Source organism: Rhamphochromis sp. 'chilingali' (assembly GCF_963969265.1).
Source record: "Rhamphochromis sp. 'chilingali' genome assembly, chromosome: 16".
In the NCBI taxonomy this organism is placed as follows: domain Eukaryota; kingdom Metazoa; phylum Chordata; class Actinopteri; order Cichliformes; family Cichlidae; genus Rhamphochromis; species Rhamphochromis sp. 'chilingali'.
The window spans coordinates 9,331,432-9,347,899 of NC_137943.1; the positions used below are offsets into that span (position 1 = coordinate 9,331,432).

Below are 16,468 nucleotides of genomic sequence, written 5' to 3' on the forward strand. Positions count from 1 at the left end.
AGGGAAAAGCTGAAACATGCGCACCACTCTCCTAAACTCAAAACAGCATTTTGTTTTATTGTAATCTGCAAGGGTTCTGTGTAGTCTATTGCACTGAATATAATAAATATAAGATCTGTTTTCATTCATATTTCAAAATGTTCTAATCCTTTGTGTGTGTTTTCTAAAAGACCTTTTGTTGTACGACGTTTTCAAATGATTTCCCACCAATCAACCTCGTAAATATTATGTAGACCAAATGTAAAATATAAAAGAAACATCACAGATCAATGTCAGGTATGGTAAACAAGTATAAGTAAACCAAATGTGAGAAAAAACAAGCTAAAATGTTCTCAGACATCTGAGTTTTAAAGGAAACTGGAAGGTTGCTGACATCACCAGCCCCCATTCAAATAATAAGTATTGTAAATGCAAATTTGTATTGACTAAGTACTACAATAAAAGGGTATATATCAGTAGCACATTCCCACATTAAGGAACTACTGATAGCTCTTACCAGAATAAAGTAGTGAAAACAACTGTGTGGCCCTGCCAGGCCAGAAGTAGAGCTCAGAGCACTACTTAAGCCCTATCTGCTTTACCAGAAAAACTTAGATCTACTTCCTGATTTCAGAGGAAGCTGAGCGAATATCTGTAGCATATCAGGCAGTGCAGACAAAGTCACATGTGCAAGCGCTCACATATAGACTGACCTGTCAGGGTTGCAGCAATGACACTCACTCTGTGATGCTTCCATGTGTCAAAGACAGAGAAAAGGTAAGAATGCTAAAAATGTGTTAATGAAAGATAGAGTTTGTATTTAAGTTGGTTGGAACTTCATAGTAAATCAATACAATAAAAAATATGCTACTACTAAATTCAGAACTACTGTGTTAACAGTTCAGTGCTGTGCTGCAGGATAGCCTTAAATAAAATGAGCATGATTAAATCAGCATTTAAGAGCTGCAGTCTTGCTTTTGCGAGTTTTGGTTGTTTCATGTAGCTGTAAGTCCAGATCAGCTCAGTGATGCTCTTGTTGCTCTGGCTCTCGCTGTATTTTGGGGCTGGTTGTCACACTGCAGCCTGACGTTAAGAGTGATCACACTTTCATGGTGAGCGATGGATAAGAATCGAATCATTTGAAGTATGTAAAGCTTTTGGCTTACTGTGCATACACACATTTCTGCCTTCTGTTGGTTCTTTTAAGAGTTAAATACTTGAATGGCCACATCAGCTTTGCTTAAGACAAACACATGCCCTCTCACAGCAGCCAGTGGACGGTTGTGCAACTAATTAGAAAACAGCAAGAAGCTCTCGACCGCAAGAAGAGAGAAAACATGTTGGTTTACTGTTAGCAGGCAATGCACTGTGATTCCTTTCATGCACGTACATCTCAATAAATCGCCTTTTGTGCTCAGGCTTTGGCACGGCCGCCTGCGTGTCTCTTGGCGTTGCCTCGTTTTTGTTGATGTGTGAGACCACATCGGGAGGCAGAGGCAACACTCTGACATGCCTGATGAGAGCATGGAATTCATAAACAAATGTGGTGTTTGCGATGCTTGCTTTCATGAGCGCAGTCTACAAATGCACATTTGTTGAAATTAATCGGGAAAAATCAAACGAAAAGGTTACACGAGACAAAGGAGACGGAGGATTGGAATGAGTTTCACATGTGTGACGCAGAAGTCCAGAGGTAAAGTTCTGTAGCGATCCAAAAATTTCACTTTCATGTGGAAGCAATACCTAGTGAGCTACATCTCGCTCCACTCTTCCCCTTTTACCCCGTTTCACTTTAATGGTCTGTTTACTGCTCGGCGTAAACACAGAATGAGACTGAGCAACAGAGATGGCACAGTGGACGCGCATCTGTCGCATGAGAATGCGCAAGTTATGCAGAGACAGTTTATACATATTTCAAACAACATGTATGACTCAGTGCACACAGGACAGAATCTGCATGTTCTATACTTTAAGCTGCAACTTTAATGTTTGCAATATATTAGGGCCAAGCTAAACAGCCCAACCGATGTCTGCTGTGGTCATCGTTTATTTATATTACTGACCTCGACTTTATTATTCAATGTCCATAATCGCAATTAGGCTTAAAACGTCCTCCCTTAGTTACCCTGCATCAGACCTATGCTGCTGGGGGCTTCCCATGATGCAATTCACTCACCTTGTGTCTTTATATAACACTTTGCATGTAATCATTACTTATTATTAATCTCTGGCAGTCTTCCACTGGTGTGTCTTTTGTCCTGTCTCCCTCCCCTCACCCCCAACCAGTTGAGGCAGATGGCCCCGCCCCTCCCTGAGCCTGGTTCTGCTGGAGGTTTCTTCCTGTTAAAAGGGAGTTTTTCCTTCCCACTTTTGCCAAGCGCTTGCTCATAGGAGGTCTGATTGTTGCCGTTTTCTGTGTATTTTTGTAGCGTTTTTAACTTACAATCTAAAATGCCTTAAGGCGACTCTTGTTGTAATCTGGTGCTATATAAATAAAACTGAAGTGAACTGAATTGCGAATACAGGGAATACATTTGCATCTCATTGTTGAAATAGGTCTTTTAGGCTGGATGAAAGTGATTTAGATTTGAAATAGCCCTGAAGGTACTTCATTCTTCAAGCTTAATACTTCAAAGTATATATATACAAAACATAGAACCTAGAGCCAGTATTGGGAAAAGTAGGGACAAAGTCTTGCTTTTAATTACAAACGTGAAGAAATGTTTCACTTAAAATGACAGCACTCTTTAGATCTATGGGGCACTTTAGCGTCCTTTAGATAACAGTTTTCATTTTTACAGTTTGTAACAACACCTCTTTGGTCCATGCAAATTTTTTCAGCCAGAGCAAGCAGATTACCTTTTTTTTTTTATGTAAACGTAAAAAACTTTATACAGCTAACAGGATTAATAGTGACTCATTGAGTCAAATCACAGCTAAAATGAGAAAAAATACAGAACTTGAAATCCTCAAATTACTAGAAATGACAAATTAATACTAATAATCTAAATAGTAAAGTTTGCCCACGAGCCCTTAACTTAAAGATGCTGTTTCTGAATAGCCCAGGTGTTCATCTTTTATAACCAGTGTAGGGTTCTTAGATGAAAGAGAAAAAAACCCAAAAGATAAAATCCACAGAACAGGACAGGGTGCAAAACTATACGTTAGCATGTTAAGATGGGTAGATCAGATTGCATTTCTAATGTTAAAGACAGTCAGTTGCACAAACAAGAGCAAAATCTAACGATGTACAAAAAAAGAATGGAAACAGTTTCCACCTCACACATTTTGAAATTAGAGCAAAAAAGATAAGAAAAGCTAATAATAGATGCAAACTTGCAGAGCCATTGTATGACTGCAGTGTTACGTGCTTATGTGTCATAGTAAAAGTGCAGAAAAACATGATGTGTGTGAGGATCAGGAAATGGTATCATGCTTATGACCTGCTGAGCTCATAAAATAGCACATACAAAAGAGGCAAGTCGCTTCAAATAAAACGACTATATTAAATCTTACCACCATCCCCACCTCTATATTTGCTGTACGTGCAGCTTTCAGAGTCAGGGTAAGCTGCTGGGCTCCTTTCAAAATAAGTGCATCTACTGGTATTGATAACCACATATTGCAACAGTCTTGCAGAGTTGGCAAGAAGCAGAGGGCTCATTCTTCAGTTTGCTTTTCAAGCCGATCCACATACAAGACCTAAAGCTGGCAAGATGCCGCCCCCATATGGAAAAACCCAGACACTGAATTCCACAGAAAATTTGGTCTGGTGAAAACCTTTGATCTCAATGAAGCCTTTTTGCAGGGCTGATCAATTTAGTGCGAAGAAAACAAAGCATTTGAGTTTTAGCTATCGCTTTTCAATCACAGACTGTACAAAGAGTTACACAGATGGCATCTACAGGAGGTGAAAACTATTTAGCTTATTTAAGAAATGTATCTATGCTGTGCACTCATACTAAAGAGAACACTTAGAAAATGGAAGGTCACAAGCTCCACGTTTGCTGTCCAAGGAATTGAAGCGACTTTGCAGACAGAGCAGCACAGAAACAGCTGCTTCGGCTCTTTGTAAAGTCACCGAGATGACACAGCGGATCATTGCTCTTGAGTGCTCTGTCTAAATAGATGCTGCACTTTGCATTTTGTTTATCCCCTGTTGCCATGGGGATTGTCACATCCAGAACTGTGCATGTGTGCACATACGCTTACTGGTTGTGTGGGCCCTGCCACAAAAATGTCAGCTGTTATGCCGGACAGCACCCCCCCAGGTTTTCCACAAACAGAACTGACACAAAACAAACACGAAACTGATCGCAAAACGAACTGAAATCGCCCAAAGTTTTCACTTCCTAGTGCCTCCTACAGGGCGGTTCACCATTATCTACTTTATTTTCTGCATCTTGCATTATTCTGTCCCCCTACTGCTCCTAAAAAATCTGAATTCCTCGTTCTACCGTTTGCAGATGGACGACATAGACGCCATGTTCACTCACCTGCTCGGAGAGATGGATCATCTCTCTCAGGTGAGTTTTCTTTTCTTTTTTTTTGTTTTCGATTTGATTTGATTGTGATGCTGTAACTGATGAACATTTAAGGTACATGGTAATCCCTGTAAAAGATTGGAAAATGTGTGAATAGTGCTTCATGTTGACACTGTGCAAGATGCCATTCTTTTGAGGCAGGAACAGGTTAATGAAAGTGAATAATCCACTCAGTGTTTTAGTCATAATCTGGGCATTGTCTGATTACAGCCTTTTTGTTTTTGCAAGACCACTGTAATGCTGACATGTGAGGTCATCATCTGTGGATTGGACTGTGGGCAATGGCTGCAGATTTCCTTAAGCACACATAAGCTGCTCATCATAAAACTGCAACTCGCCAAGAAACACATTATACACTCATAACTGATTGAAGCCTGGGTCTGAGACTTGGCGTTAGTGTCAATTTCCAACCCCTGCATGTAAGCTGCAAACAAGCACGGCCCTGAGAATGGAATCAATCTATGTTCAGTATTACATCATGCTTACCAGAAAGGCTCCATTTGTCACTCTGACTTGCATCCTCTTTGGAAAGCCATCACAGTGATAAACACAATTTCAAAGACTATTAGGAGAATTCGCGAGAGAAGCATTTAGAGTTAAGCGTCGACCCCCAGAGACTCTTAGAAACAAAAGGATTTAAATGATTCCACTTATTGCCTTGATTGGGTTGGTTCTCTATGCTTTACTGCCTCGGAGGTAGAAAATCTTTTTTAAAGGAAAGTATAAAAAGGTCTGGTCTAAAGAGGCTTGGAGGTGTCATTTACGGAGCAGCTCCAGTATGACCAAATGTGTTATTAGGCACAGTCAGCAGGGTGGAACAGCCCGCTCGGAGGCATCATTTTGTTTCCAGGTTTTCTGCCCAGGTTGTTTATGAGTGAGCCTGCAGAGACAGAGCATGTTAACAATTAAAATCATACAGTTTGAGTCTGTTTCTTGATAGCAAGTTTTTTAATGGTGGGGACACTGAAATATCAGAGCCATTTCCTTAGTTCGGAAGGCCCAATTATAAATCACTGATTATATGTAATGTTGTGATGAATCGTTCTTTCTTAACAAACACACTTGTGATTTATTGTCCCCTGCAAACACTGAGCGCAATGTGTTTCGTGTTACCGATTTAGCTCGGAGACAGAGCGTGATGAAGTACAGGGAAACAAGTTACCAAGAGACAGCAGTTCAGAGTATTTTGAGGACACAGGGTTTCGATTTAAAGCGCCACCTCAAACTATGAACTGTTGCTTCCCTCCAAGAACACGACCTATGTGATCATACATGTGTTTTTCACGACATGCAACTGTAATTCATGGCTGTGGGGATGGCGGGGGGGCTCTGATGATGTCCCTGCAGAGTCTGAAGACTGAAGGTGACTCACCAGAAGCAGATTCTGCGGCCCAGACAGAAAAAACCTTTTCCATTGGCTTCAACGACCTGAATGGTGAGTAGTCATGCAGATGAAACTGTTTCACAGAAGAAAAGCGTTCCCCCTCAGCCTCCGAGTAGATGCTATGGCATTAATTTGAAAATCCAAGGTGACTTCCTTCTTGAGTTATCACATTAACCAAGCTTTTCGGAAAACTTGACCGATGGCGGGGTCCCATTTTGACCAAGGGGCAAGGTGACTGAGACTTGACGTTGTGGAGAATTTTAACCGATTCATCTGTAGTACCTGATGAGCTTTTTATGGCCGAGGTGCAAAAAAGGCATATCAGCAATTTGAAACAACCAAAAGCAAACTGTGTTTTAGTGGAAGGGGGATACAGGACACTGTACGCTCCTAGTTTCCCAGGATTCCCTGGTATTCCCACTGGAATATGCTGCTCGTTCATTTTTTCTCAATAGATGTACCTTGCCAGTTCAAGTTTTGAACTAATCAGCTTTACGTCCATGATTCTCCAACTCACCCTCTTGAGGTCATAGTTAAACCCACACATCTCCTTACAGAGTCGCTTAATGAACTGGAAGACAATGATCTGGATGCTCTAATGGCTGACCTGGAATCAAAGTCAGCCGCGCAGGAACCCCTTACTTCTGAACCAAACATCGGCGGTACAAACGATCAAACTGCACCACCCGCAACAACTCAGAAACATGAGCCAGCCACTGCCCTTCCTCCTCCACCAGGCACAGATGTATCCTGCAGGAACATGCAAATGGTAAACCAAAGTTTTGCACTGAGAGAAAATATAAAGTCAGAATTTCCTGGACATGGGGCGTCAAAAGAGATTACGTTCTTCTATGTTTCCAGAGAGAACCCCAAACAAAAGCAGAGAAAATAAAACTAGCTCTAGAGAAGCTGAAAGAAGCCAAAATGAGGAAGGTAAGATCAGCAGATTTTCTTTTGTGTGTGTGTGTGCGTGTGTGTGTGTCTCATCGAAGCTTGCATTTAATCTTGAGTTAAAGTAACTGTGCCTCTCTCAGTTGATTGTGAAGGTGCTCATGAGTGATGGCAGCTCCAAGACGCTGATGGTGGACGAGAGGCAATCGGTGCGAGAGGTCTTGGACAAACTGTTTGAGAAGACGCACTGTGACTGCAGCACTGCCTGGAGTCTGTGTGAGACCAACCCCGAATTGCTGATTGGTGAGATAAAGACACACACACGTAAACATGATAACAGGTAGTCAAAATAACAGAGGAGTCTTCCTCCCCTCACTCCCAACTGGTTGCAGCAGGTGGCTGCTAAGCCTGGTTCTGCTGGAGGTTCGTTCCTGTTAAAAGGGAGTTTTTCCTTCCCACTGTCGCCAAGTGCTTACTCACAGGGGTATTGTGTAATTGTTGAGGTTTTGTCTGTATTATTCTAGAGTCTCTAATTTGGTGCTATAGAAATAAAACTGAATTCACTTGAATTGAGCACACATTTCCCACTTTCCAAAGTTTTTTCGTGGAGTGTCCTCCCTTAATTTGCTTTTTTGTCCATTATTTCAGAAAGAACCTTTGAGGATCATGAACATTTGGTGGAACCACTGTCTGCTTGGACTCGGTACAGTGAAAACAAAGTCTACTTTTTGCCAAGACCACAAAAGTATGTGATGTTCACAGACCCTCAGGTGAGCAATATGGTAACAGAGCACCTGCTTCTTGGTGAAGTGTGATTATATGTTATAATGCTCAGTCAGTAAACTGTGCTTTTCTCATCTCGTGAAGATATTTTACATGTGGAAAAAGGATAAGGCAGCATTGAATGCGATTAACCAGCAGGCTAAAGATCTCCTTGTCAAGGTCAGTCGCAGTGCCACATTTTTGCATCTCATTGATGGCGCCACGTTTCAGTTTTGCATTTCATGCCATTCCTCTGACGCTGCAGGAGAATTTCGGGGGTTCGACTTTGATCGTTCCCGACCTAGAGGGCACACTTTACCTCAAAGAAGATGGGAAGAAGGTTTGGAAACCGCGCTACTTTGTGCTCAGGGCTTCGGGCATCTACTTTGTGCCCAAAGGAAAAACAAAGGTATAACAAATCAAAGTTTCTATTTGTATTGTTGCTTAAAAGAAAACAGGTTTAGCAACCTGAGTGAGCAAAGTCATTTCTACAGCTTACACCAGGCTAGCTGTTTTCTGCTGCTCGGCTTTAGATGAAGCTGATCTCAATGAGGCCTGTCTCAAACCTGAATTTAAGCTACATGTAGATACTGTGATAGCTGCACTGAATTCCAGCACATATAACTTTTTGTTGTATGTATGTTGTGTATATATCTTCCAATTCACTGTCACCAGAGCTGTAGCCTATCCCCAGCTACCATCGGTATCCTGCGACAGGATAGGCCAGTCTGTGACAGGGGGGCCAGCACAGAGAGACAGGCACCAGTTAACCTAACCCCACAGCTCAAAGACACACATCCACACAGATGTTGGATTTGAACCCAGCACTGTTGCTGTGAGGCAACCACCACGCCACCATTGCTTGCTAACAACAACAGTTTGCAAGTTGTTTCATTCCAGTTAGTCCTTCATTATGAAATATAATATGATCAAGATTTACAAAATAGACTTAATTTTTTATTCAGCATGACCCAAAATGATGAACCATGAACTCAGCAGGAGTGTTTACAGAGGTCAAGTCAGGAAGCTGTTTCCGCAGACTTTTTGCAAACACGTCTGTCGCCATCTGGTGGCCTTCAGACAGAATGCAGCTTTTTAGGCACATCATGTTGTAAGCACAAGACCCTTAGTCATAGACGTTTTACTGTTTATTACTAAAATGTAAAAGCCAGTTCAATGAGGAGAGATCCTTGGGGGCTTATTGGCTCAAAGAAGGCGGGCAAGAAGGTGATTGGACTAGAGTAATGATGTCAGTATTGAGATTGACCGCGTGGGAAAGCGGTTGTGAGGTAAAGAACAGAAAAGCAGCGGTAAAGCAGGCAGATAAAGGAGTGTCTTTCTAACTGGAAATAAGAGTCGCTGTAGTGCACGCCTATCGTCTGATTTTGTCTCATGTGAATTTACTAAAAACAAAACCATCTTAGTGATGACGCAGCCCTGCTTTCTTTTCTTTTTTTTAGCAACAGTTCAGGTGCATATTTCAGTTCACTGCTACTGCATGTCATGTACAATGTAGCAAAGTCTTATTTAGATCACTTCTACACACATACAGCAATTGAGTTGACTAACAAACATCATCAGAATCTTGCTAATTTACAGCTTTAGTAAAATGTTTTTCACCTGATTTAGTGCCAGGCAGTTCACTTCCCATTTATTCAGCTTTACAGAAGGACTGCTGATCGTAAATGTGTAAAGCTGAACATGTTGGTCAAAACTGAGTTTTTCCTTCCCACTGTCACCAAGTGCTTGCTCATTTTTCCCTGTATTACTGTGGGGTCTTTACCTTGCAATAGAAAGCACCTTGAGGCAACTGTAGTTGAGATTTTGTGCTATATAACTAAACTTGAACTAAATCGAATTGTTAAAGCAAGTATGAGAGCAGCCAATAAACAACAATCCAAGAATATTTTGCCTGCGTGTGAAGTGCATAATGGCATCCATCTGAGCGGTCAAGCATCACAGAGCTGGAAAGACACGAGGAAGAGTTGGAGAAATGAAGATGGACAATTTGAATTGCTGCCTCGCCGACGCTAAAGGGAAACATGTCGTCTTTGTCACTAAAACGGAGAAGACAAACACCGCCCGTCCAGGCTTGACACCAAAAATCGTCCGAGTGAAAGAATTCGCAACACTGTGCGAGGCAGATGTGCAAATCACAGACATATAAAGAATCATTTAAGGAGCAATGGCGTGTCCAGCGGGGTGGCCTGGGGGGGCACAGGCCACCCCCCCCAACCAGACTGGCCACCCCAGGTGCCACCCCAAAGGCAAAACAATAAAATTCAATCAAATATCAAATGTCCGATTATGTTTTCACGGTGACGCTCAGATATCCGAGTGTAAGTGAATGCAGCATCGGCTTCTGAGCTATGTGCATCACGTTAGCAAAGGTAGGAGAGCCAAGCACGAAAGACGTCACTGCAGGAAACAATTTTTCGGTGAAAGAAAATGAGGACAGAATAAATGTCCCGGTAAGTAATATTAAGTTTGTTGAGTTTAGTAAACTTCGGCGAAATTAGAATACCAAGGAAAAAATAACACTTAAAGAATTATTGCAGCCGTGGAATATTTCAGACAGTATGCTACTGAGGGCAGCTAACATAAGAGTTATGAGTTATAAGATGTAATCTAAGTCGTAACATTGCTGTATGGAGCTGCAGATTTGGTTGCAGGTTAACATAGCTGGACTGGCCATCGGGCTTATTTGACTTATTTTTTATTTTTTTTGTAACGGCATGAACAATGAGAGGTGGTGGATTGGCCAGATGCAGGTCGATGTGTAGAAATAACTCCGTTGTTTGGTGGTGGCTATGGCGGGGCTTCCACAGAGGCAGCAGGTGGATGAGGGAAGGGGAGGCAGGAGGAGAGCCCCGAGGCAGCCACCAGTCCGAGTGTCAGGTGAACTGAACTTCAGGTAAGAAGTTATGACCTGCAGTCTATCTGGGTCAGATATAAACTAAGTTTAGGTGGAGTTTATTTTCGTTGTGCTGACTTTTTACTGTCAGTTGCAATAACTCATACTGCGTTCTAGCCAGCTTGGAGTTTTTATACAGCTGTTCGGTTGCTATGATGTTACTGATAGTGAACTTTATTTTATTCATAAGGTTAGTTAGTAGAGTTGCCAACGGCTCCTTAAAAAAATGGAATGGTCCCTCATTCAGAGAAAATATTACACGTTTCGTATTGAGCTGAGAAGAGACGCAGTTTGTCCCGAACTTCAGCTAGAATGGAAAAAGACACAAAGCTGGATTTATTCTGTCTTTACGCTGCACAGCTGCCTCTTCTCTCATCCTCCCTCTCCTGTTGCTACTTCAATCATGAAACTGATCGATGATCAGCTGATCGGCTTTTCTCTCTTGTTTGTTTATCGCCCACTTTGCGCCAGAAAGACGAAACCAGCAGATGTTGCGCTAAACAACAGCAGCACGTTTAAGCTTGATCGGCTGTTGTTAGAATTTATTTAATATTAATTTCTAGTATCAGCTGATGTTTGCTGGAGCCACAGCTGTAAAGCTGCTGGTCATGATGTCGGTTTGGATATCTGGTGAGAGGGAAACGTGAAGACCACCCACCAGGATCCTTTTTTATGTAGCTGACAGCTGGTAACTGTGCAGGGGCGGGTCTAGCAAAGTTTTGCCAGGGGGCCAGGTAGGGCATTAACAGGGAAAGGGGGCACAAAGAAATACTTTTCTTTTTTATTCTCATTTAAAATATCTAGCTTTTATTAAATAATTATCTAAATCTTACAACCAAAGTTTTTATCTGACGTAAAATGTATAGAAATCATACATATACCAAAAAGACTGTACATCACTGTCACAACAGGGTTTGTTTTCATTCAAAGGCTTTATGGCTTTAATACCTGGTGGGCCGGTCTGTAGTCAAAATGCCCGATTTTCTGTCCCAGTCCAGCCCTGCAGGTTATACTGGCAGTGTCACCATGCCAGCTGAATGTATTTCATCATCAGCCAGTGTTGTTCTTTATCAATATTACCAAAGTTTACCATAAGGCAGCATAGAAAGTATTTACTTGCTTTCAGGTTTTATTCAAATATTAGTCTTTTCAGTTGTTTCTCCACTTTTTTCCTGTTTCAAAATCAAACACCAGTTTGTGAGAAGATTATCTTCTTTTTTTAACAGGCAGAGAAAGTTTTACATTGGAACTGGCTAATTTGTCAATTGTTTGCTACAAATGTTCGTATTTTAATATTCAAAAATGTTTTTGCCCAAAACATATGTGCAGTATATGTCAGTAAAAATACTATGCAAATATTGCTGTCCTTGAATGCTGAGTAAACACTGACAAAGCACTGATTGTATCTCTTGTACTTTATCAACGAAGTATCTAAAAACTTTGCACCGTAGTGGTTAAAATCTCATTCTAATAAGAGTTAAAAGTGCATTTGGTTATTAGGTTTATAGGATTATTGAATTATGGTTAAGGGTTGGTAGAATTTTTTTTTTAAACATTATCTGCCAATTAAATCTGCCACCCTTCTCCAAATCTGTGCCCCTACCTGGCCCCCCCAACAAAAATTTTCTAGACACGCCACTGTTAAGGAGACATGGATGGAGCAGACGTTTGTGTCTTATGTGTCTACATGAGAATAAGAGCAAAAAGAAGAAGTAAAGTACGGCGCTGTCATCCGTTGGTCATCTACAGTTCCAAGAAGTGAGACTTTGAAGTTTCAGCTGAAGATCAACATCTTTTGACATGTGTGAACATGATGTGTTGAACATTGAAATTAAAGGGAGATTAACAGAGATTAACAGTATAATTTCCATGGTACTGAGCGTGAGTGTGAACTCGTGGATTTGCATCAGAGGCCATCTGCCTTGATTTTAATACCTACCACAAGCGCTGCTAAACAATGAGACAAAATCACAAACATTTTGTTATTTTATAAGGAAGCCAATGTCTGAGCTTTTGTTCTATGTATCTGTCTGCCATAGAGTCATAATATCCTGTTGTTTTCTATATTCCAGTCGTCCACTGATCTCGCCTGCTTTGTCCATTTTGAAAAAATCAACATCTATATGACCAAGAACTACAAACAGAAGTACAGAGCTCCCACCAACTTCTGCTTCATGCTAAAGGTCAGCTCAGCAGCTTGAATCTTAAAGTGGCGATGGCATCAAGAAGCCCTTTATGCAACTTTCCTATTTCTTCACGCTTCTTTCTGATCATAGGCTGATGTTGCAATCACACAACAACAAAACCGCTGTAAACAAGATCAGCTGTTTACTCGGGACCCTTCTTTGTAAAGTCACAGTGTAAGGACACTTGCATACTTATAAGAAAAATTACCTGAGTTACCATTTTTAAGTCTGAGATGCATCCATTCTCATTAGTTCAAGTAGTCTGATCTGTTTTAAGCACTCTGAAGGCTTCCTGAACATACAAGAATAAAACAGACCAGTGACCAGAAGTGCAGAGTGCAACAAGAAGATTGTGGTTTGGTTTTTATCACTTATTTTAATTCAGTTCAGGGGCAGGCCTAAACATGGAGTGGTGCAAAGTGCAGACCTGAGGTAGTACTATTTGAAGGCCATGTAAGTTTATATCTGAGGGCTACTCAGCTGTAGCTTAAGACTCATACTGACTCATATTGTTCTCCATTAACATGTGTTTCAAATATCACACCAACCGAAGTGACCGCAGTTAAATGATACCGGATGCACTCAGCATACAGCTGCACTCCAGCACAACAGATCAAGATGGCTTTTTTCAGATGATGCAGTTAAGTGAGGAAGTGGTACTAGAAAAACAAAACCTCATTTGGTTTCGCCCATACTGACCAGTGGGTGCAACCTAGTTTCCTGTTTTTGGGGTCGTTTCTCAGTGTGTTAAACAGATTCTTCTTAGCTGTAAGAATTTGACCAGACAATCACGTGCACTCTGTAGATGTAGTGTTAGTCACGCGTAAGATTTCCACAATGACAGTGGCAGACCAATGATTTAACCCTTCAGTGCTTATTCACGGCCCACTCTGTAGTTACAGTTTGGCATGGCCTGCCCTCTGCTGGATGCTTTTGTGGATTACAAATATATATTTTTACAGAAGCACCAAAATCTAGCATTTAATTTAATATAAATGAGACCCACTTCCCTACCTTTGGAAAACAGTGGGACATTTTCTGTGTGTCGCTGAAAGACATCTTGAGTAAATGATGTCAGCGTGATGTCACAGGATTTGTAACTGTGAGCTTAAATGTGCAGGTTTGGAAAGATGTTGGCTTTTCGCAGGTTGCTAAAAGAATTAGACTTATGGGTAACGTAGGATGCAGCGTTTTAGAGCCTTCTGATACCAGAAAGCATACCTGTTGACCATTTCTTTCTCTTTTCTCCCCATCAATGAAGTGGACTGTGATACTAAATGACTGGCCGTCCTCTTTGGCATAAAAGCTTTCTTTGTTGTCACTCTTTTCCCAGCACCCATGCATCCAGAAAGACTCTCCCTACATCAAGTTACTTTGCTGTGATGATGAAAAAACACTGGTGCTTTGGGTCAACTCCATCAGAATAGCCAAGGTCAGATTCAGCCCAACTGTAGCACAGCTCGCTTTGCCATACACAGTGAAATTAAAAACCGTGTTCAAACGGTCCACTCGTTCAGGTTGATGGATGGAGTCTACACCTTTTAGAAACTACTTTTTGGTGTGTCATGTAATTATGTGACTCCAGAAATGTCTGCCACGGCGTGAATGAATGGACAGTGCAAACACAGCCCTCTTTTATACATATAGAAGATATATGTATATATATGTCACTGTGTCCTCTGTGTGTGTTCAGTATGGAACTGCCCTGTATAAAAACTACCAGGCAGCGATGAAGAGAGCTTCTCCTACAAAAACCCTTCAGTCTGCTGCATATAAAGGTAAGTTTCAGTGTCTGTACTAAGATATAACTATGTTAGAATAATGAACATGCTGATCCTCCTTAATGTTACTTGCCCTTAGAATTGCATGCAGATATACTGACGTGCAAATTTCCAGAAGTATTATAACAATCTGTGCACTATGAGTGAAAACGGTTCTTTGTGTGCTAAAATAAGGCAACTGGAAATCGTTAAGCTTGTGAAGACATTCATCCTCACATCCTTCTGCAATTTTAAAAACAAAACATGGATAGGCGTTTAAACCCTAGTGGGGGTCGTCCTCTTTGGTGGTAGTCGCTAACCTTCTAATAATCATGTACATCATCACATGAGCCATGGTGTGTAAAATGGCTTGGGTCATTACTATCACATCAGGTTAAGAATGAAACCACGGTGAGACTTTGCCCCACCCTATTGAACTCAGAACCTTCTTGCTGTGAGGCAACAGTGCTAACCACAGTGCCACCGTGCTGCCCAAAGCCCCAAATATTTGCTTATTTTACGTTGAGTGATGAAATTTTAAATTAAAATTGTTTAGCTTAAACTATTTCTCATTGTACAGTTATGAACCCATTCCCATAGTTACTTTTGCTTTACTTTACTCTTGTGTGGCCACAGATCATTAATCTCTTCGTATCCCTCCCGACTGATTTATCTCTAAGTTTCCTTTTTTGGAAATATTCTTGTCACTACTGATGCAGCGAGTTGGTGTTTGCAGCCCATTCATGTTGCACTGGTGGAACAGCTCCTCCAGGATGGCACATCCATGTTTGGCATCACTAGGTTTGTTATGTCTGTCAGTACGGTCTCAAGAGTGTTGGCGAGATACTAGGAGACAGCCTATTACATAAAAAGAGTTGGACAGGGCCAAAGAAGGCCAGCACGACCAGTATCTGCTCCTCTGTGCATAGAGGAACATAAAATGACGTCCAACAGCCTACCGTTTGTGTTTCTGACCAAGCTGTTAGAATCCCACTTTGTGATGGTGTCATGAGGACCCCACATCATTTAGTAGGACCTGTACTCACAGCCCAGGACTGTGCAGCTTGACTGCCAGAAAACACCAGAACTGGCAGGTCCACCACTGGCACTCTGTCGTCTTTACAAATGAAAGCAGGCTCATGTCACAGGCATCAAATAGTCAGATTTTATGCTGCCTTCAACATTATTCAGTGTGCCAGTTTGGCAGTGTCATGTTGAATGACGAATACCACCCTGACTGTTGTGAACTGGGATGAATTTGTCCAGCCTATCATTAGACATTATGTTCATACTGTGAGGACTGGGTTTCTCCTGTTTCCGGGCAGTAGCCAGCCTCATGCAGCCCAAGTGTGTAAGCAGTGCCTGGACGTCGAAGGCGCTGATTGCCCATTGACTGGCCCTCACCTTCACCAGAGTTGAATCCAACTTTGGTGAATCCAACACTGCCAAACAGCGACTTGTCCAGGAGCTCAGTGATATCCTGATCCATGTCTGTGAAGAGATCCAGCAGGACACGATCCGATTTCTGACCAGAAGCCCAGAGGCTGTTGGGACTGGATGCAGCTACACAGGGGCACCAGTTGGATCAGACTGTGATTTCAGTTTTGAACTTTGTTTTTTTATGTGTTTGTGTTTTTTTTAGTTTGTGCTCGATGAATTGAACAATCTAAATCAGCAAAGATTTTCACCCTGAATATTTCATTCATCAAGACTCGATGTGTGTGTTACCTTTTTTATTCATTTTTTGAACAGTTTCTTTGTATCATCTTTGTATTATGTTATTTTTGGCATAAAGTCCTGAATATTTGAATCTGAAACTCAAGACTTCTTAATTTCATTCTTATGTGTCTTTACAGAAAAATCCAGTGGTCACACCCCTGAGGCGGGTCTATCAGCACCCAAAACCGCAAACCATACTGAAGACTACGAATATGAGCCACCACCCGACTTCATCCCTCCTCCCCCTCCAGAACGTACATCCTTTTGAGACTTTGTGTACATCGTGAATTAATCTCAGATAGCCTCGATTTAGCCAGTTTCTCCTAAAA

General features: G+C 41.5%; 1 protein-coding gene across 1 annotated transcript; it reads left to right on the plus strand.

Annotated features, from left to right (window-relative positions):
- Nucleotides 1–715: 715 nt before the first annotated feature.
- LOC308412683 (amyloid beta A4 precursor protein-binding family B member 1-interacting protein-like) lies at nucleotides 716–16,407 on the plus strand (the record flags this gene model as incomplete). The annotated part of the gene is made up of 13 exons (XM_080907206.1): nucleotides 716–756; nucleotides 4,446–4,505; nucleotides 5,871–5,958; nucleotides 6,465–6,676; nucleotides 6,769–6,840; nucleotides 6,942–7,101; nucleotides 7,447–7,568; nucleotides 7,666–7,740; nucleotides 7,826–7,969; nucleotides 12,547–12,657; nucleotides 13,994–14,092; nucleotides 14,354–14,438; nucleotides 16,277–16,407. The coding sequence occupies exons 1-13, from the start codon at nucleotides 727–729 to the stop codon at nucleotides 16,405–16,407; spliced, it is 1,389 nt and encodes a 462-aa protein (XP_080763332.1). The 5' UTR covers nucleotides 716–726.
- Nucleotides 16,408–16,468: the final 61 nt, after the last annotated feature.